We start from the raw sequence: 21079 nt of genomic DNA, 5'->3' as shown, positions 1-21079 counted from the left end.
ACTGCTTTGATGAACCTAGAAGGTATTTAAGTCAAACAGAGAGAGATAAGCACTATATGATTTCACTTACTTGGGGAATTGAAGGAATAAAATGAACAAACTAATAAAAAATGGACTCAGAAATATAGTGGACAATTTGGTGACGGACAGAGGCGAAGGGTGTTTGAGGGTCTGGGAGAATAAGGTGAAGGGTTAAAGAAGTACAAATTTGTAGCTAATGGATGGTCACAGGGATGGGGAGCATGGCATAGGGAATGCAGTTAGCACTAATACATTGGCTAGGCGGAGGGTCAGGGCGGGAAGGGAGCAACTGGGGGGATCATTTTACTAACTATATAGATGTCTAACTAATGTACCGTATACTTGAAACATTAAAATTTAAAAATTTAAAAATTTTTTAAAACAAGAACAAAGTAAGGATATCTGTGATCTCTTCTACTATTTAACATTGTACTGTAGGTATCCATCAACGCAAGTAGGCAAGAGAAGACAACTTGAGGTCTAAGAATTGGAGAACAAGGATTAGCTGTCCCTGTTTGCAGATGATATGAGAATATACCTGGAAATCCCAAGAGAATTATGGCTAAACTGATACAAACACAAAAGAATTCAATAAGAAGAAAGATAAAAAATTAGCATAAGAATAAGCCTTCAGAAGGTAAAAATCTCTTAAAATTGAAAAGACAAACCAGTTTAAAAATGGGCAAAGGATGTGATTATACGAGTCTCTAAAGATGTACAAATAGCTAATAAATACATGAAAAAATGCTCAATGTCATTAGTCATTAGCAAAATGCAAGTCAAAACCACAGGGAGATACTACTTTATATCCGCTTAAATAGCTAGAATAAAAAATATAGACAATAACAAGTGTTTACAAGGATGTAGAGAAATTGGATCGCTCTAAAATTGCTCGTGGGAGTGTAAAATGGGACAGCTGCTTTGGAAAACAATTTGGGACTGAGTTACCATATGAAAGCAGTTCCGCTCTTAGGTGTCTAACTCAAAGAAATAAAAACAGACATCCACACAAAAACTTGTGTATGACTGTTCATAGACAAATTATTTTATTCTAATTAGCCAAAAACTGCAAACAACCTAAATGTTCATCAGCTGGTAAATGGATAACAAATTTTGGTCTATCCATATAATGGAATATTATTAAGCTGTAAAAAGGAATGAAGTACTGATACATGCTACAACATATATGAACCTTGAAAACATCATACCAAGTGGATGAAGCTAGCCCCAAAAGACCACATATTGTATATAATTCAGACTAAGCAAATCTATAGAGACAGAAAGTAAATGCATGTATCCCTGTGGAGACGAGATATAGGGTGTAATGAGGAGTGACTGCGAATAGGGATGGGCTTCTTTTTGGAGTGATAAAAATGTTATGAAATTAGTAGTGATAGTTGTACAACTTTGTAATTATGCTAAAAACCACTTAATTGTACACTTTAAACAGGTAACTTTATGCTGTGTATAACTAGTTAGAAGATGAGATAGAAGTGAAAATTCCATTTATAATAACAACAAAACTACTTAGAATAAAATTAGAAAGAAATGTACAAAATATATAATGAAACTTAACCTCTCAAAAGATACTGTAGATTTTTATTGTACACTTTCTTGGTTCTCTCTAATACTTTTGTATGTGTGCCTATAAATGTATAAAACTTCCATTTTGACTGCAAGGTCTGGAGAATATATACTTCTTTTCAAGGTGCTAGAAATGAAATGAAATGAAATAAAAATTTAAAGAATGAAAAATAAAGAAATGAAAACCCAAAATATCCTGATAATCTTTCCTTTTTACTACTTTCTGATGAACACAATTTTACAAAAACAATTATTCTAAATGTATACTCTCTCTCAATTAGTGTAGACCGCAATATTATAAATATAATTTATTTTGCTAATACTTTGCTGTCATACTTCTGATTTTCTTAAGAAAACCAATCAGGGTCATTTTTTTTTTTTCCAGGAAAAGTTCTACTTGATAATCAGGAGTTCTTTTTAGAATATTTGTAAAAAAGCTTTTTTCGATACAGAATGATCTCAACTGATCTGTAAATGTCTTGTTTTGTGCAGTCTCACGGTTAGAAACCAAGAACAGAGACTCAGGAGGACTTCTCGTGAACTCAGAAGAGACGACCTTCCAATCTGTGAAGAAAGGTAAAATCTCATTTGTTTAGCTCACTAAATTGACAGAAATGCTTTCCTTGTGTTTTTCCTTTTTGGGGGAGGTGGGGTGGGGGTGGGGGATTATGTTTCAGTGAACACATTTTCTCTAACTGCAATTAAATAATGCCAATCATAATGTGGCATCACATTTTCACTCTATAGATTTCCTTTTAATTCATTGTGTGACAAAGAGAAAAATCAGTTCTATTATTAATCTAATCCTTGCTAATCACAAATATAAATTGATAAAATATGACATTATTTTATTTTTATATGTATATTTTTTAAATAAAAGACCATAATGAAACAAACATGTTTGGTTTTCAGGAAAGTTTTAAAAATTCATTTTTTCCTTAACTGTTAACTTATACTTCCATTAATGTATTATTTTTTAAATTTAAGTATTTCAAAAAAGTTGGAGGGAGAGAAACCCACATAAATTACTTCCCATAATTCCAAAATTGTCTCTTTTCCCACCTTTAGTATCAATTGATTTACTTTCACTTGCCTATTCTTATACCTTTCCTTGGTATTATGCCTATATAATTGCAAATGCTAAACAAATATCCTAAAAGCATTGATCAAATAAGGTCTTGTATTATATTGCTTATTTTTAATGGAAAAAAAACAAGTAGTCTAAAAGATTATTAAATGTTTTTCTCCATTCTTTATCTTATTTATTCTTACCCAGATTTTTCCAAGTCTAGGAAGCACATTAAAACCTTCCACAACTTGAGTTTGTTAAAAATAGCTTTTATCTTATATATTCCAGTGTATTGTATTCTGTACCAAAGCTTTGAGGCTGTTCTATCTGAAACCAGAACGTCTATATCTGGCTCTACTTATCTTGCCAGCAGGACCTTGGGACCTTGGGCACTTTCCTTAGTAGCCACATTATGCCTCTCATTCCTTATGTGTAAAATGGGGATAATCAGAGTTTATTGTAGCTAAGCCAAAGAAAGGTTGTTGTGAATATTAAATAATACCAGTAAAGCACTGAGAATAGAGCCTGGAAAGAGGCAAGCATTCAATATATGTTGGCCATTATTAGTTCTCAGTCATATCCAGTGATATAAAAGGACTCTTTATTCAATTTAATTCCTGTTGCTTCCTATTCTACTTAGATATTAATATTATTCTTATTTGCATTTGCGTCATGTATCTTTTCATGTCTTTGTCTTTAACTTTTGGTAATACTTTGTATGTTTCCCAATGTTGGATTTTGGCCCAATTTGAGCCTTTGTGTCTAAATAGATAATTAGAATCCAATTACATTGGGCTCGTTATTTTGATGATTACTAATATGTCTAATCTTCTAGCATATTCTTTGATAGTCTGCTTGTAATGCCGCCGAATTATCTCAATTTTTTTTCTTTTGTTTTTTTCTTTCTGCTATATGAACTGTGATTTCTTTGCCCTGAGGTTCTTCAGTACTATGAAAAGTATATGCTCTTTTTTTTTTTTTAAATGTACTAACGATTTTATCTTTAAGTTTTTCAAAATCATTCTTTAATATATGTTTCTTAAACTGACAGGAGTGAAAAGATATCTTTTGAATCCTCATATTTAAGGAACAGAATTTAGCACACTTTACTAAGCCTCACCAATTTAATTAACCTTTCGAAAAAGAATCCAGGATTTTTACATAGATTACTTTGTTATTATTTTTATTTTTTATTTTTTAAATTTACTAAAAATTGTTTAATTGAAGAAATGATTTAAAAATTTTTCCCCCAACTACCTCCCCTCTCCCCTCTGGTAACCACTAGTCCATTGTCCATGTCCATGAGTCTCTGTTTGTCCTGTTCGTTTGTTGCTTTTAGGTTTATATTCCACATATAAGTGATATCATGTGATTATCAACTTTTTTCTGTCTGGCTTACTTCGCTTGTTATTATTTTTAAATTCTCTTTTAAACATCTTTCAAAACTAAGTTTCTAGTTAACTAGAAAATTAATTTTATATTTTATGTTTTCACATAGAAAACTTTCTTCATGAGGAAAATTTAAATACCCACTATAAAAAAAAAATCAAGTAATAGAAAAGTTTTACAATAAAACTCAATCTTCCTCTTATTCTACACCTCATCCCAATCTCCAGGTATACAACTGCCATCAATAGTTTCTTTTTATATCCTCAAAGGGATTGTCTGTGGATTCAGTTGTAACGAAATGGAATCCATCTTACACACTGAATCTCTTTTTGAAACTGAACTTGAAACTATTGTTTAGACGTCTAGGTTCGATTGTTTTCTCTGCCAACTGCTCTCTTTCTATAAGCCACTTTCTCTGGTCTTGAGCTTTTCATTTATGTTGCACTGCTGGGTGCGTTGTAATCTATCTTCAAGATATGATTTCAAGAAAAGGACATAGAATTTACATTGTGAATCTTTGTATAGGTGAGAGTGTTTTTTTCTATGATCTTCATGTAATTAGGACAAGTTACCTACACAGCATATTTTGGGTATACATGCTTTACCCTCGAAACTAAATAGAGCTCTTTGGGCCTTGTGTCATAGTGGATAATCTGAGGGACTTTCCAACACTGAATAACTGATTTTGCATAAGTCTCAAAGTTTTTGCAGTGCTGGGCTCACTGAAAGTAAAAAAATGACAAAGTACCTGGAAAACAAACCAAAAAAAAGTAAGCAAAACACTGAGTAGGGACTGCTAAGCACAGGAAAGAAGAGTTTTCTCCAAGGGCAAGTGCAGAGTGGGGTGGGGGCAAGGTGTTAAAACAGTCTCTCAGATTAGCCCTGATCTGTGAAGGGAGCTGAAGTGGTCCTGAGTCAGTAACACCTCTGAGATCTCATAAGGGGCAAACACACATCTTCTTTGGAAGAAAAGAAACATTCTCAATTTCGACTTGCAGTTTCCCAAAGATTGAGAAAAACCAGAAGTTACAAAACTAAAAGGAAACCACTCACCCCAAATGAGAGTCAGTAGAAACAACACTTAGATTTAGAGCCCAAAGGCCTAAAGATGTTATAAGTATCTGTAATGAAATATAAAATAATGGTTTCTAAAATGTTTAAACTAATTAAATATCGAATCACAGAACTGAGTAAGCAGAATTCAACTCTCAAATATATCCAGGACTTCAAGTTGTCCTGTAGTTCTGCAGGATGTTACTGTGGGGAAAACTGGGCACATGGTACATGAGATCTCTCTGTTATTTTTTCTTAATTTTTTGAATATTATTTTCTTGAGACCAGAAGTCCAAACTCAAGGTGTCAGCAGGGCTGTGCTCTCTGATGGTTCTAGGGGACAATCTATCCTCACTGCTTCTAGCTTCTCTGGTAATTGCCAGCAATCCTTGGTGTTCCTCAGCCTGTAGATATTTCATGCTAGTCACATGACTGTATTTTCCGTGTGTCTTCATGACGTCTTCCCCCTGTGTCTGTCTCTATGTGTCCAAATTCCCCTTTTGTAAGAACACCAGTCACATTGGGTTAGGGCTTACCCTGATGAACTCAATGTGATTACATCTGCAAAGACCCTCTTTCCAAATAAGCTCATATCCTGAGGTGCTGAGGACTTCAACATGTCTTTGTTAGGGGACACGGTTCAACTCTTAACACCTTCCTATGAAACAGTGGATCCAACTGGTTTTACAGATTAGTTCCATGAAACATTTTAGGAATTGGTCATTCCAAGGTTATACAAGTCTTATCTAACTACCCAGATATCTAAGAGGCCAGTATAACAGCGATACCAAAACCAGGTGAGGACAGTACGAAAATGGAAAATTAGTTATGAATCCTGTTCAGGAACTGTGGCCATGTACAGCAATGTGGGTGAATGAATCTTAGACAATGTTGGGTGAAAAAAGGAAGCTGCAAAAGACAACATATAATAAGCCATTTTTATAAAGTTAAGAAAAAACAACTAAAGAATATGTTCTTCAGGGATACATACATACTAAAAACGATGAAAAATAAGGGTAAGGGAAAAGAAATAATAAGGATCATTATTAAACAGACCATGTTTTCTGACCTTGATATAATTATAAATGTAAATTAAAAAATCAACTAAAACGGAAAGTCCAAAGTCAAGAATAGTGGTTCCCTCAGTGACGGGGGGGAGTCAAGAGAGCCATGTGCAGACGTAAACACAACTGTTGGTGACAGCCTGGTTCTTAAGGAAAATGGCGAATTCATAAGTGCTCATTTTTGTTGTCACCCTTCATAACTTGCAGTTGTATAATTTATGTTCTTTTCTCTTTCTCGTTAAAATTCTCTTTCGCATTTAAAAAAGTACTGAGTGGACACTGCCCCATTGCTGTTCTGGAAGTCACTGTGGTCAGGGCTGACAGGTCTGTCACGTGATTGGGGAGTTCTTGCTTAGATGGTCATAGGATTTCTCTTTTATAATTTAAAAACTGCCAGGATGTGCCTAAATGCGAACAAGTACATTCTCAGCAGTTATTCTGGCAATTTGGTTTACAGGCATTTTGGAAGTAGCCATGCAATCCAGCTGAACAACTTGAAAGTACCAAATTCATGTTTTTATTAAAGGCTTAAAGAAACGAGAACAGTTCTTTCCCTTCCTAAAAGGGCCTGTGTGCACATTGTCACTCTCAGGGAGGAAAAAGATAGGTTTCTAGTGATGAAATTCAAATTAACCAATAACATAACTCCCTTTGGCCCTTTCTTCCTGTCTCCACGAAGCCCGACTCCTACTCTGGAAGAAGTCAGAGCCTGGGCACAGTCATTCGACAAGTTAATGCTCACTCCAGCAGGAAGGAATGCTTTCCGTGAATTCCTCCGAACAGAATTCAGTGAAGAAAATATGCTTTTCTGGATGGCCTGTGAGGAACTGAAAAAAGAAGTTAATAAAAACATTATTGAAGAGAAAGCAAGGATGATATATGAAGACTACATTTCTATTCTTTCTCCTAAAGAGGTATGTACCTGCTGAAGGGTTTTCTCCCAGGAGGCCAAAGGGTTAAAATTAACCCCTTTTGTTTGGCCACCTGGCACAAATACAGCTACTCCAAAATATAGAAAATGACTCCACCCACTATCCATAGTGCAGGTGACCCTTGAACAACACTGATTTGAACTGTGCAGGTTCACTTACATGCAAATTTTTTTCAGTAAACGCAGTACACTACTGTAAATGTATTTTCTCTTATGATTTTCTTAGTAACGTTTTCTTTTCTCTAGCTTATTTGATTGTAAGAATATAGTATATATATACATATACAAATACAAAATACGTGTTAACTGACTGTTTATGCTATTGGTAAGGATTCCAGTCAACAGTAGGCTAGTAGTAAAGTTTTGGCAAGTCAAAAGTTATACGTGGATATTTGACTACACAGGGGTTTGGCGCCTCAACCCGAGGGCCAACTATATTCAGATCTCTTTGACCATGGTCCCGCCAATGGGCTCCAAGTACACTGTGAAATCTGTGAAAGATTTCAGGCATTTCTCTCTGGAAAAAGTATCCATAACTTTGATCAGATTCTCCAGAAGAGGTAGTCTACATTTTACTATTAATACTGTTTAAAAATATTACACCCTATAAATTTATCTTTCGATTCTGAGCAAAATCTTGTTTATAGGTATCTCTATTTTGTATAGTAATAGCATCACTTATATGATACTGATGCTTCAGTAGCTTTCTCCAGGGTGTCCTTTTTTAATATCAGAAGTTATGAGTGAAATCAAGCAAGGTTTCCTCTCTCAGAGATTTTGTTCTTTTGAATCCAAAATCTAGGAGGTTAGGTTGGTCTCAAAACTAAGTGTCTTGTAGCTCTAATTATAAAATCATTCGTTATTTCATACTATGTGCCACTAAGAATATAAAGTTATTCTCTGACAGGGCCTCTCCTGTCAGAGAACTCATAGATGAGGGGGCGACAAGACCCGGAGCCCCTGGCAAGACACCTCAGAGCCCTAACAGGGGCTGGTGCAGTCAGCCATCAGCAGTAGATTGGGCAGGAATGGGAGAGACATACTAGGAGAGGCTGTAGATAATATAAAGGAAATGATAAGAAACTCAAGAGGATGAAGACATCCCAGAAGATAGGACTAGATGGGCCTAGGATAAAAGTGTTCAGTCATATCACAGTGAAAGTGTCAGTAGTTAGTTATGACCGAAGTGTTGCATGTTTACCACACTGTGAAGGCTGATGTCAAGCAGTAGGAGGAGGGTGAGGACAGTGGATGGTCCCAGGGCATCGAGGGATTTGGGAGCCATGATAGGTTTTCTGATTTCTATCCTGGGAAGCCCTTGGATTTTTGCCTGGTAATATCAACAAGTTTGGATTTTTGAAAGACCAGTATGGCTACAGAATGGATTTGGAGAAGATGACTAGAGGCAGAAGATAGAGAATCAACTGAGTAGTCCAAACCGGAAGTGATGAGCGCCTGACTCAGCCCGCAGAAGGGAAACTGGGGAGGAAGGATTTGATGTGAGGGCAATCCCAGTGTCTGCGATGATCCCCACATGTATGGCTTGGGCAGACCAGGTGGTGTGCAGTTAGCTGAAACTGGGCAGAGAAGACGGGGAGCATGCTTGGTAGAAGGATTGGAGCTCAATTTTGCTTACTTACCTTCGTACCATGAAGTTGGAGATGTTCAGTTGTCAGTTGTATGAATACAGAGTTCAGAAAGTTATTTCCATTTTGGATTAATAAAAAGCAAAAGAATTTTTATCCTTCAATTTATGGCTTCCACATGTTTTCATTTTGTCATGATTTCCCTTTTTATTTTAAAGCAAGATTTTTCATCACTATCCTTTAAAACATTATACAAACAAAATACTTCTTAGCAAATTTATGAAGCAAAAATGACATAAAAAGATGACGCTTTCCTCCCAAAGATAAGCCTTTATTACTTGAAATGTAAAAGCTTAAAACTTTTAAGAGCGTAGCTTTGGGTTCAGATTCACCTGGGTTTGAATCCCAGTTCTCTCATTTAACAGAGACATAAACCTTGCGTGTATTTCTGAACCTCGACACCTGTTTCCTCATGTGTACAAAGGGGACATCGCCATTTACCTATACGTGTGGGAGGCTTGGGAAAGGGGACAGTGCAAAGCCCAGCCCCAGCCCCTGGTAGAGCCGGCATACCTGAGAGCCACTCTCAGTGACCCTGTGTTCGTTTACCTGTCCTGACCAGGCGCTGTCTTGACCCTGCATTCACAGCGATATTCTTCATGTGGAGGCTGTAGAGAATGAAACAGTTCCATCTGTGCCTCAAGTGTTTGTGAACCAGAATATTTTTTGATGTTTTCTACAATAACTCAGTCTGATTGTCTAACGAGAACAGGAGCGTTCCTCCTTTCAGCCATCAGTATGTACTGAGTCCCCCTTGGCAGGAGCTGTGCTCCCAAGAACTGGGCCCTTAGACTCAAGAAGCGTCTAGGGGAGGATTGCCTAGTGGCGAGTGCTGCCTTACAGATGAGCTCAGAGGGTTGGGAAGCCTTCCCAGGATGAGGGAGCGACATCTAAACCAAGATGACTGAAGAAGTACAGTCAGCCAGGCGGAGGAGGAGGAAAGGTTTATTCTAGACAGAAGGAAGAAAGACAGGCTAGTTTCTAGCTCCTCCTTTCTTTAAATTCCAAGGGAATTCCAAGTCCTTTAAGTTCTTGTGTGAAAGAGTGAGCTGGGGAATTAGTGGAAACAGATCATAAAGGGGTTCATAAGTTTCAACTTGGAATTTGTAAGCTTTGGACTTGATCCTGAGAATACAACAAGCCAGTGCAAGGGCTGAAGCTGGAGTGTCAGGACGGGGTTTGCTGTAGAGAGATCCCTCTGGCCAAACCATGGCGCGGTTTGGAAAGGTACGAAATTGACAGCAGGAGACCAGTTAGGAGGCTGGCGAACAAGTCCGGCAGGACACGGTGAGTGAGCCGCCACAAGGGGCACGGCAGACAGGAAGGAAGAGGTGGACAGATTCAAGAGCTGTTAAAGGGGTAGGGTCACCAGGACTTTGTGACTGAATATAGAGCCAGAGGGAAAATGAAGGATGAGCAGGACTCCAAATTGGGTGGGAATAAATAGTTCCGTTCTTTCATAAGCTATACAAGAAAAAGATCTGGAGATGCTGGGAATGTCTTCAATGTATTAGGTTTGAGTTACCTGTGGGTAGGCAAAAGAGCCTTTCCAGGAGGAGGGCAGATATACTCATTTGGAAAGGTAGATCATTGAAGTCAATATCTAATGTCTTAGCTAGTCATATTTTGAGTTTTATATTAAGCAAGTGTGCATTGCACAGCACTGGAACCATCATGGCCTACTGATGCAGAGCTGGTCCAGTTAAGGTTCCTCACACGGAATGGAATAGTGCGAATTCATCTTTGCTGCTTTGGCCTCTACTCTTGTTTGTCTGTTGCCCTGTGGGAAAGTCTGAGCCTAGTAGCTTGCTCTGCTCTGGGAGCCAGCCTTGTCTAGGATGAGCCAACATCCCCTAAGGACTGAATTCCAAGTAGTTTAAATAAATTCTCCATAAATCCTCACCAGCTCTCACCACCATCACCCCCACTTTATGGAGCAGTTCATTAGGATACTATTTATTTTGGCCAAGGCCCCACAATTAAGCAGTGACAGAGCTGGGATTTAAACACGGGCCCCAAGATTTTAACCCTTCCACAGTGCTTCTGAGTTGGCTCCCACTTCGGCGGCCAGCCTGGCACTTGTCCCCAGGAATCCGCGACTATTCTGGCAGCCACAGCCTGGGACCTCCAGGTTGTAGCCCTAACGTTATTAGGCTTTAGCAAGGGGTCAGTCTATGCACGCTACCTTGTTTCTTCAAAGGACATAGTACACTCATTTTAGAGAGGAAAAACAATGCTGTGTTTTTCTAAAGGAGTGTGATCCCTACCAGAATGACCTGGCACTTGTGAGAAATACACATTATCAGGCTCCTCCCCAGACCAACTGAGTCAGAGCTCTGCGGGTAGGGTCCAGCGGTCTGTTTGACAAGCCTCCCAGGGGCTTCTGCTGCTGCTGAAGTTTGAGAACCCCTGTTCGTTATGTGTCAGTGTCTCTTTTGACAGTTTAGATTTCTGGATGACCTTGTTTGACTTGGGACTTTTAAAAACCAAAACAAGCTGTGGGAGTTTGGGATGGACTTCCAAAGAGAAACGTATCTAATATAACTCCTACTTGTTTCTATTGACAGGTCAGCTTAGACTCCCGAGTAAGAGAAGTCATCAACAGGAACATGGTGGAGCCATCCCAACATATATTCGATGATGCACAACTTCAGATTTACACCTTAATGCACAGAGACTCATATCCCCGATTCATGAACTCCACTGTCTATAAAAATTTGCTCCAGGCCTTATCTGAGAAATCAGCTGAAGCATAGGATGTCATCAAATATATTTATTATTAATAAAATAATAAAAGAACTCATGGACTATGTTTAGTACAGGGAACTTAAGAGGTAGCAATGTCTTCTGATGGAGTAATACTTGGGCTATTTTAATAACAGATGCTTTCTTTTACTGAAGGCTATGTATCCACAGTATAAATTACAGCCACCTTCAGTGATACTTTTGAAAAAAAGGGGGCATGGCTGTCTTAGAAAAATAGTATATTTACATTTACGATAACAGTAGCATGTTCTCAATGGCAAAGGATACACTAGAAGACTCTATACTGCCTAGAGCATGTACCTCCACTGGAGCAAACAGGGCTGCTTGTTTTGCATGAATTCAGTACCTGATCACTCTCCTTCCAAAGAAAAGACATTCAAGTGTTTCTCAGCAACTCCTTCCATCAAGCTTCGTTTTGAACATTTCACTTATAAGTGCCATTACAGGACTCAAATTCCCATTTTATAAAGATGTGACCACTACTTGTAAAATGGTGTTCCATTTTATCTTATAATATACGTCCGTAGATACTTATATGTGTGTGTGAATCTATACGTGGTTAAGGTAAAGCACTGTGCTCTGAATCAGTTGCAAATGTTTGGTAAGAGAAATAGTGCTTAGAAAACTCTTTTGCTGAAAAGTTACCATTATTTTATTATCAGACTCTGCCAGGCTAAAGAATGAAGTTCCCAACCTAGTCATGTTCATAACAAAACTTTCAAATAAGCATATTTCCATTTTTATTATTAAAAGAAATATGGGCATTTTCACTCTAAAAAAAATAAAGCACAAGAGTTTTACTTCAATCTTTACTTTTTTTCACATGGAAATATTTGGGAAGTATAGGATTAAGTAGGAATATATGCAAGATGTCTTTTAGCTGTCAGACAAGGATTTTGTTTTTAAATCTCACCATTTTTATCACAGGCAAATGGAATAAGTTTATAGCTTACAGGGAAAAATACTGGTTTGCAGACCTAAACATTGTGAAGAAGCTCATCACTACAAGGAATGGAAAAAACACCTGAAATGGGGCGGATGTGAGACATCTAAATCTGAAACAGTTTGAGTAGTGTATTAGAAATCTCCAAAGGCCCACAGCACGCTTCGGCCCTAATTGGATGTTCTCCTCTTGGTCTTCTCCTTCAGCCTGATGGTTTCTGCGTTACTCTTTCAAACCCCAAACCTAAGCTGCCCCACCCTCTCCTCGTTCTCAGTAAACGATCTTACCTCCTACTTTACTATGAAAATTGTATCCCTGACCACCTTCAACTTCTTACGTAACCTATAAACATGTACAGATCAGCAACTATTCTTGCTTGCTTTAGTCTAGTCCCATAGATAGGATATGATGTTCTTTCCTCCTTTTCAAGGTGTTAACCCCTTACATATGCTTTTGATTCTATATCCAAGAGTCTTGTTTTTCATTAGACAAAGAGGATATATTTGAGATGAAGGCACGAACCCTGCCCTCTGGTAACTTACATTCAAGGAGGCATGAGACGTGTCCATGGCAGCTATGATATACTGTAGTGAGCACCGTAACAGTGAAGGACTGAGTTATGAAGTCTTGAAGAATCATGGAAAGGTTTTGGCAGAGGTCATACCAAAGTCAAACCCAAGAGAACAAGAAGACCGTGTGTGTTGGGGCATAGGTGTAGAGAAGATACTTATAACTGAGGCATCGCAAATGAGCCCAGTTATGGAAATGTTGAGTATGAGGTAACTGTAACATATAAAAGGTGTCGGGGCAGTCAGATAGAGGGAGCTGCATGTTGTGATTTGAGGCTGGAGTACACTGATTTGGGGTTTTTTAACACATAGATGAATGAGATTGCCTGGAGAGCTATAGCACAAAAAGAACTGAGAGTAAATCCTTGCAAGAAGGTACAGAGAAACAAGAATTCCAAGAGTTTTAGAAGGATTCATCTTCTCAATACAGGTAAGAAAAAAGCCGGGACATGGGTTATGGCAGCAAATGAATGGGAGTGCTTCAACGGGACAGTGGTACACCGCGGGAAATTAAATGCTCTTCCTCGAACTTCGCTCCATCGATTTCCCCCCACTCTTCTGTATCATTTTCACCTTGGTTTTTCCCATACCATAAGCCTCCTTGGATTCCCCAATTAAAAACAAACCTATAATACATAACCACTGACTCTTTTCTTTCTCATCAGACTTCACGGTAGTCCACTCTTGCGGCCTCCATTTCCTTGTCTGCCCATTCGCTGCCCGAACTACTACAGGGCACAAAACTGCTCTACAGAGGCCTAACACATACCATTCTCCTGGTCTTCTCGGTGGACTGCTCTGCTTCCTGACATACCGACAATGCCTTCCTTGAGATAGTACTTCCTACTCTTCTGAGGTGCTCTCCTTTTCTCCACATTCTCTTATCTTTATCCATAGGCGGCAGGACACAGCAGCTAAGGACTTGGGCTGTGGAGCCAGACTTTCTAACTCCTCCACTTACTGTGTGTTAGTGTGTATGGAGCCTTTCCGGGCCTGTTTCCTCTTCTATAAAAACAGGGATAACAAGGGTACCTTATCCCTAGCATTGCTATGAGGATTAAAATGAATCCATGTAAAATATAGTAAACATTTACTACCTGTCAGTTATTGCTACTACTTGTCCACTAAATGTCATGGACTTCAAGGTTTGGGCTTTGGCTTACTTTTGCTAATCTGTCTGCTCTTCTGTGGTTCTCATTTCCCCTTCTCATTGTTTAAATAAGTACCAATATACTCATGGCTACCATGTAGGGTGTGGTCTAGACTTTCTCTTGAACTTTAGAGTCAGCTGCCGGCTGGGTAACTCCCACAGATGAGTGAAACTCATGTCTTAATTTTGACTTATCATCCACATGCCTTGTCCCCCTGCAACCCTGGCCCCTGCCTGTGGTCCCAGTCACCCAGCCATTCACCTAAGCTCTTGTCTGGGTATTAACTACAACTCTTCCTTCTTTCTCTTCCCGACATAATCGCCAAACCCTGCTGATTTTACCTCCTAAATATTTGTGTCTCTTCTCCCTCCTCCTTCTGGCCCCCATTTCCCTTCGCCTGCCAAAAAAGCCTCCTAACTGGTCTCCCTGCACCCATTTCAGCCACTCCAATCCATCTTTTAAAATTCCATAGGGTGATCTTTCTCACATACGAATCCACTTGTCACCATTCCTTCACTTCTTAAAATCTTTAGTAGTTCTCAGTTGCCTGGAGTACAAATACCAAGTTCTTGGTATGGTGTTTACAAGGGCCTCTGCAGTCGGACTACTGGCTCCCTAGCCACCCCCACCCACGGTTTAGACTCTACAACATCTACTTATAGAAAAGGCATATACACGACTTCATACTTCGTAATTGCTCATGAGAACTTGGCTCCTATTTTCTGCTATCCCTTACCCCGTCTCTAAAATGCCTCTTCGCTCCGCTAACTTCTATCATTCCTTTAAGATTTCTCTCACGTATTGCCTTCTCCAAGAAGCTTCATAAGTCATACTTCCATTGTGCCGGGTACGATTCTTTAGTGTCCCAGGGATATCCTGTACAGATATTTATCATCTGAGTTATTATAGATTATCTGTTTACCTATCTGCCTTTCCCGTTAGACTGTAAGACCAAGGGGCATTGAAAATACACATTATCCATCATTTTATATACAATACAGTCATGTGTCACTTAATAGGAATGTGTTCTCAGAAATGTGTTTGGGCGAGTTCATCATTGTGTGATCGTCATAAAGTGCTTTATACACCTAAATGGTAGAGCCTACTTACACTAGGCTGTATGGTGTAGCCTGTTGCTGCGAGGCTACAAGCCTGTCTGTACAGCATGCAACTGTACTGAATTCTGCAGGCAACTGTAACACAAAGGTATCTGTATCTAAACATACATATGAAATGGCACACCTGCATAGCGTACTTGCCAGGAATGGAGCTTACAGGACTACAGGGTACTCTAGGTGAGTCAGTGAGGTAAGTGGGTGTGAAGGCTAGGGCATTACCATAGACTTTATAAACACTGTACACTTGGGCTGGCTATACTAAATTTATAAAACAATATCAGATTACATCAGGTGCAAGAGAAAATTATGCAATCAAGGGATGCAGTGAACTTGAGACATGAGGCTGCTGCCGGCGTAACACGGCATAATGCTTTACAGAAAACTTTTTTTCATCATTAGAAAGAACACACTAACGATAAAAAGTATAGTATAGCAAATATAGAAACCATTTTTTATAGAGCCATTTATTATCAAGTATTATGAACGGTACATGATTGCATGTGCTATGCTTTTATACTGCTGGCAGCACAGGTTTACACCGGCATCAGCACAAACATGTGAGTAATGCGTTGCACTGAGGCAGCTACGTCATCACTAGGCAACAGGAATTTTTCAGCTTCATTGTAATCTTATGTGACCACTGTCATATATGTGGACCCTCGTTGACTGAAACATCATTACTGTATCTAGCTTAGAGAAGCATTCATTAAATGTAGAACTGAACCAGAGTTGTAACATGAAAATTGAACTTGCCATAGCTATAAAATAAAAATTCCATTCCAAATTTGTTTTACAATGTGTCACATCTCAGAAAGATATCACAGCCCACGTGACTACAGAACTCACTTTTACTGTGGACCAATTCGGTAATTAAATCTGTAGTGCCATCTACGTATATGAATGAATCTTGAAACCCCCGAAGTATCCTACAAATTCAATGCAATTCTAAGGTTTTTTTGTAAAACTTTTAAATAAAATTTGACAAGCTGATTTTGTTGGGATGGATAGCTACCCATTTGGAAAAATGTATATATAAACAAATATAAATTCCAAATGGTTTAAAGATTTAAAGATCTTTTTTAAAAAGAACATTAGAAGAACATTGGAAGAAAACATAGGCAAATTTTTGTAACCTCAGATTAAAAAGGTCCTCCTAAGCAAAACATAAAATCCAAAAACCGTAAAAGAAGATACTGATAGACTGGATTACATATATGTGTGTGTGTGTGTGTGTGTGTGTGTATAATTTTTGATTACATGAGGTCAGGAAGCAAAGTTTTTTATATATATATTTATATATATATTTTATATATATATATATATTTATATATATATATATAAATGTGTAGCACAAAAGATACCATACAAAGAATTAAAACACAAACATCGGGCTATAAAAGACTAAAGGTTATTATACAGAATGTATTGGAAGTGGCTACAAATTAATAAGACAAACAATCCTATAGACAAAAAAGGAAAGTCAATAAAAACTGGCTAAGAAACAAGAAAAGATGAGCATAATACAAAAAGATAATCATATGAACACAGAACAATAAGATAGTGGTTACTATTCCTCCCTAGATTTGCAAAAATCAAAAGGATTGATAATATCCGATAGTAACAAAGGTGTCAGGAAATGGACATTCATACTCTCACTTTTTGAAAAGTAATCTGGCAATACCCATCATTCTGAATGTGCATATCCACTAGCTGAGCAGTTAATCTAAGACTCTATCCAACAAAACATCGAAAACTATCCATTTTAAAAGAGAATACTTTAAACTCATTCTCTGGTGAAAATGAATGTGAAGCATCTATATGCACCAGTAGGGAGTGTTCTGAAGTTGTTAAATGAAAAAGCAAGTTGTAGGACACGTATAACATGTATCCATTTGTAATGTTAATAACAGAGATTACAAAAAAAAAAAATCGCCCTCCCTGACTAAGCTGAGTAGTATTCCAAGATCTTTATAAATTATTTAGTCCTTACCCACAACCCTAAAAGGGTCAGGATGGTGTTCTCTTTACAGATGAGGCAGAGAGGCAAAGTGCCTTGGTCCAAGTCCCATAGGTTGGCTAAGTGGTAGTTAGATTTGAATCTGGGCAGATCGAAAGCCCAGGCTCTTTACTATGCAATGCCAATTTTCTAAAGAGGACTAGATAGCCCCCTAAAAGCACATACATACAAACACAGAGACAGAAAATGGAGAAAATTAGAGCCAGGAATATTACCTTCACTCATTAATGATTTTGACCTAAAAGACAAAGGTAATAAAACCAGTGTCACAGGGTGTTAAGAACAGCCTCCAAACAGTCCTCTCTTCTGTCTGAACTCATGAAGGCTCTGCTAGCCAACTTTTCTCATTGAATATGACACAAAAAATCGGCCTTATGATATAAAAATACTTATGTGTCACACAAGTCAAACAGTGAGGGCTTTTTTTGTTACTGAAATTGAAACTAAATCATTTAAACTTTGCTTCCTGATGTTGTGTAATCAAAAATTTCTATTTTGAATTATCTGAGGTACAGCAGTCACCAAGCAGGGTTTTTCCTGAGTAATGCCAACTTAATCTCATGGGGGATGAAATTGTGGCCTTGCCATTATAATCTATCCACTTAAATTAACTGTCCCAGAGGAATATTTTGGAAAGGCAATTAAATAATCAAAATGTTGACAATAAGAAAACTAGGAGTTATAACTTGATTAGTCTAAGAACAGTTAGTCTGAATAAAAAAATTATCTACTTAAGTTTTTTAAATGTACAGTATGGTGACTATATTGTACTGCAGTTAACTGAATCCTCAGTTAACAGTACTGCACTGTATATTTGAAAGTTGCTAAAAGAGATCTTAAAAGTTGCCATCACAAGAAAAAAAAAGCTTGGAACTATGTGTGGTGATGGCTGTTAACTAATTGAGGCAATCATTTCACAATATGCACATACAGCAAACCATTATCATGTACCCCTCTAACACTAATAATGTTATATGTCGATTATATTTCAATTTAAGAAGTGTTTAAAGGGGAGAGGATTAACAAGCATTTGGCCTATGGACATGTTCTAATGAATTTAAAAAGAGGATAACGACTGCAGTTAAGGGGCAGGGGGTGGGATGGATCAGGGAAATAATTCTGAGGTAAATCAGCCTGATGTTGACCTGTGACTCTAATGCTTCTTCCAGATTACTTATGCTTCTGCAATAAACTGGGAATCTTAGATTGCTCTTATAGGTTTTGATGTTCTGGTATCAGTATTATTATGTAAAATCATTAAACATTTATTTAATTCAAATATTCATCCAAAATAATTTAGGATTAAAAAAATATTTTTTTTCAGTTGCTTGTTATAGAAATGTACCTCAAACCAGCTTAAACACAAAGGAAATTGATCGGATTTCATAAACAGGAAATCCAGGGTAGTTCTAGCTTTCACAAGGCTGAATCCAGTAGTTCAATGTTATCAAAACCTTCCCTCCATCTCAACTGCCTTAGGCTTCATCACACACAAAGGGTCTCTGCATATTGTCGGCAAAATGGTACAGGGAGCTCCCATTTTTCATATAGTAATCCCAGGGAAAGAGCATGGGGTGGAGTGGGACACCGAGAATGACAGAGCCACCAAGGTCATGAGGAAATGATGTGTGCCCTAAATGAATCAGAAAAGATGTTTTGGGAACTAGTGCCAAAAGGATGAAATAGCTATGCCATTCTATTCCAGCGCTCATTTTTTTTTTCTTTTTTAAATATCAGCTATACATTCACATGAATTACAAAAATAACTTTATATACTATAAACATTTAAGGGTAAAACAAGTCCCTTTATTTCAAAGCAGTTCAGTCACCCAATTATGGAAACACTTGGGCTAATTTCACTAGACTACATGACATATTACATATGAAATGTCATTACTTTCTTTGCAGTCATGGCCATTAGAGAAAAAATATACTTTGCTGTCTTTCTATAGCACCCAGGGAGAGGGACCAGAACAAGGTAAGTCATTTGAGGTAGTCATCAGTGCTTTCATTTTCCATCCACCTGTTGGCCAAACCAGAACTAATGGATAAAAGAATACTGGTTTATTTGAAAAAAACATTTTAAAATTAATAATAAAACTGTTGTATCACTTTGCAGATTTAAAGTGCCAAAAGAGATCTCTCAAGACTCTAGCTCATTACATTTCTTCCTTTAAAGCTGGAGTCGAAAGCATTGTCAACCAGTATCTATCCTACCTCTGAAGGTCCTCGATCTGCGGAACATTTCATTATTTCACATCTTAGCTCCTATACAGTCAAGAAATGTGCGGCACTGATACAAACATAACTAAGATAAACTATTTCATGAGTACCTACTATGTGACAAGCATTCCTCTAGGTACTAAAGACACAGCAGTGAACAAATTTCCCATAAAAACTTACCAACTCCATCTTGACTAAATTACAGCTACGGTTATCTAACACAGCCACGTGATGACATTTCCCCAATATACTTCTCTATTACTTTTGACTGACTTCAATTTACTTGAGCTTTCCTTCAACACAATTCTCCTCTTACCACCTAGGAACTTGTCAGTAACTGTTCCATTTACTGTGAAATAGCATCGTCAATGCTGATACTTTCTTTTCTAAAACTGACAGAAATAAGTGGATTTTATGTCAATGATTATTCACATTACATTTCCCAATGGGATATTCTTGAATGGCTAATTTTCTACAGCTAAATGTGTGTGTTGGTGGGAGGGAGGATAATTGTTGATTAAAACTCTTTAAATCACAATCATAACTAGTTTTTGAGAAATTTAATTCAAATCCAAAAATTACACTTAGGCCTGTAAGGATAATTATTATGTACCTATAAAAACTCAAAGTATAATTTGTTATTTTTCTGTCTTGTTAATACATTAAAACTGTTTGGAACACTGAAATCTGTATATACCTTACAAATTGTATATACTTTACAAACATAAATACTTCAGAACTTTTGCCATGGCTTAATAAAACTTAAAAACCAATGCTCATTACCACTCAGGTGAGTAAGAAAACTCAAGTGGTTACTGTCTGTTTTCCCAGGATGGTTATTCATTAATTGTCACTATATTTGACTAAATTCCTCTATATGTTCATTTAACACAGTTACTTTGTCCTGGAAATAAAATATTATCAATTATTACCCTTGATAACATTTGCTTCCAGTTACTTTATAACTGGGTACTATTTTTCGGCAGTAAGTAAGACTCACTGGTCTCTCACAGTACATTAAGTACACACATGGGATGTGCTCACACGCTCTCCTCACACCTGCATCCCTCACCAGGGGTCCAGAAAAAGAGAAACATGCTGTACTACTGCATGTTTTGACCTAAAACCAGCAGGCATCGCTTAATTAAAACTACTTTACGAACACCTTAGTAGTTGGGAGAGAACTTTTTAAACAGGTAAAGCAAGCTTCAATGTCTAAATAAAATGACAAAAGGTGATACAATTTAATAACAAGAAACTTTATTGAATTACAAATTTTAAAATGGATCACTAAATTTAAAAGTGGGACAATTTTAATTTTATTCTTCTTAAAATTCATTCTTTCAAAAATGTACTTTATTTTTCAAATGATAAAACAAAATATTAATCTGTGAACTGACAAAGCAGAAGTGGAATGATACCAGTGGGCCGATTCTTATAGGTGGGGTCTTAACATGGACCTTTAAATGTCGTCTCTGTGTTACGTCAAGTTATTTCCAATAACAAATGAGAATATGGGAACAAAGGGGACTGCA

The 21079-nt window shown here is 37.5% G+C and overlaps 1 protein-coding gene and 1 long non-coding RNA gene across 3 annotated transcripts in view; one reads left to right on the top strand and one right to left on the bottom strand.

Annotated features, from left to right (window-relative positions):
• RGS20 (regulator of G protein signaling 20) overlaps nt 1-12323 on the top strand; it is a 55657-nt gene extending 43334 nt beyond the window's left edge. For both annotated transcript variants that reach the window (XM_039868937.1, XM_039868936.1), the window contains exons 3-5: nt 2098-2181; nt 6860-7094; nt 11325-12323. In XM_039868937.1, the coding sequence (XP_039724871.1) occupies nt 2098-2181; nt 6860-7094; nt 11325-11513 (508 nt within the window). In that variant the 3' untranslated portion in view covers nt 11514-12323. The remainder of the gene's footprint in view (nt 1-2097; nt 2182-6859; nt 7095-11324) is intronic.
• LOC120607247 (uncharacterized) lies at nt 6675-9251 on the bottom strand. The gene is made up of 2 exons (XR_005654110.1): nt 8752-9251; nt 6675-7007 (listed from the first exon to the last, which is right to left on the bottom strand). It is a non-coding gene; the product is annotated as an uncharacterized LOC120607247 (long non-coding RNA).
• Nucleotides 12324-21079: the final 8756 nt, after the last annotated feature.

This window comes from Pteropus medius, unplaced genomic scaffold, assembly GCF_902729225.1.
Source record: "Pteropus medius unplaced genomic scaffold, Ma_sr-lr_union100, whole genome shotgun sequence".
Taxonomy (NCBI): Eukaryota; Metazoa; Chordata; class Mammalia; order Chiroptera; family Pteropodidae; genus Pteropus; species Pteropus medius.
The sequence above is the reverse complement of the archived record's forward strand: the minus strand, read 5'-3'. Positions and strand labels throughout refer to the sequence as shown.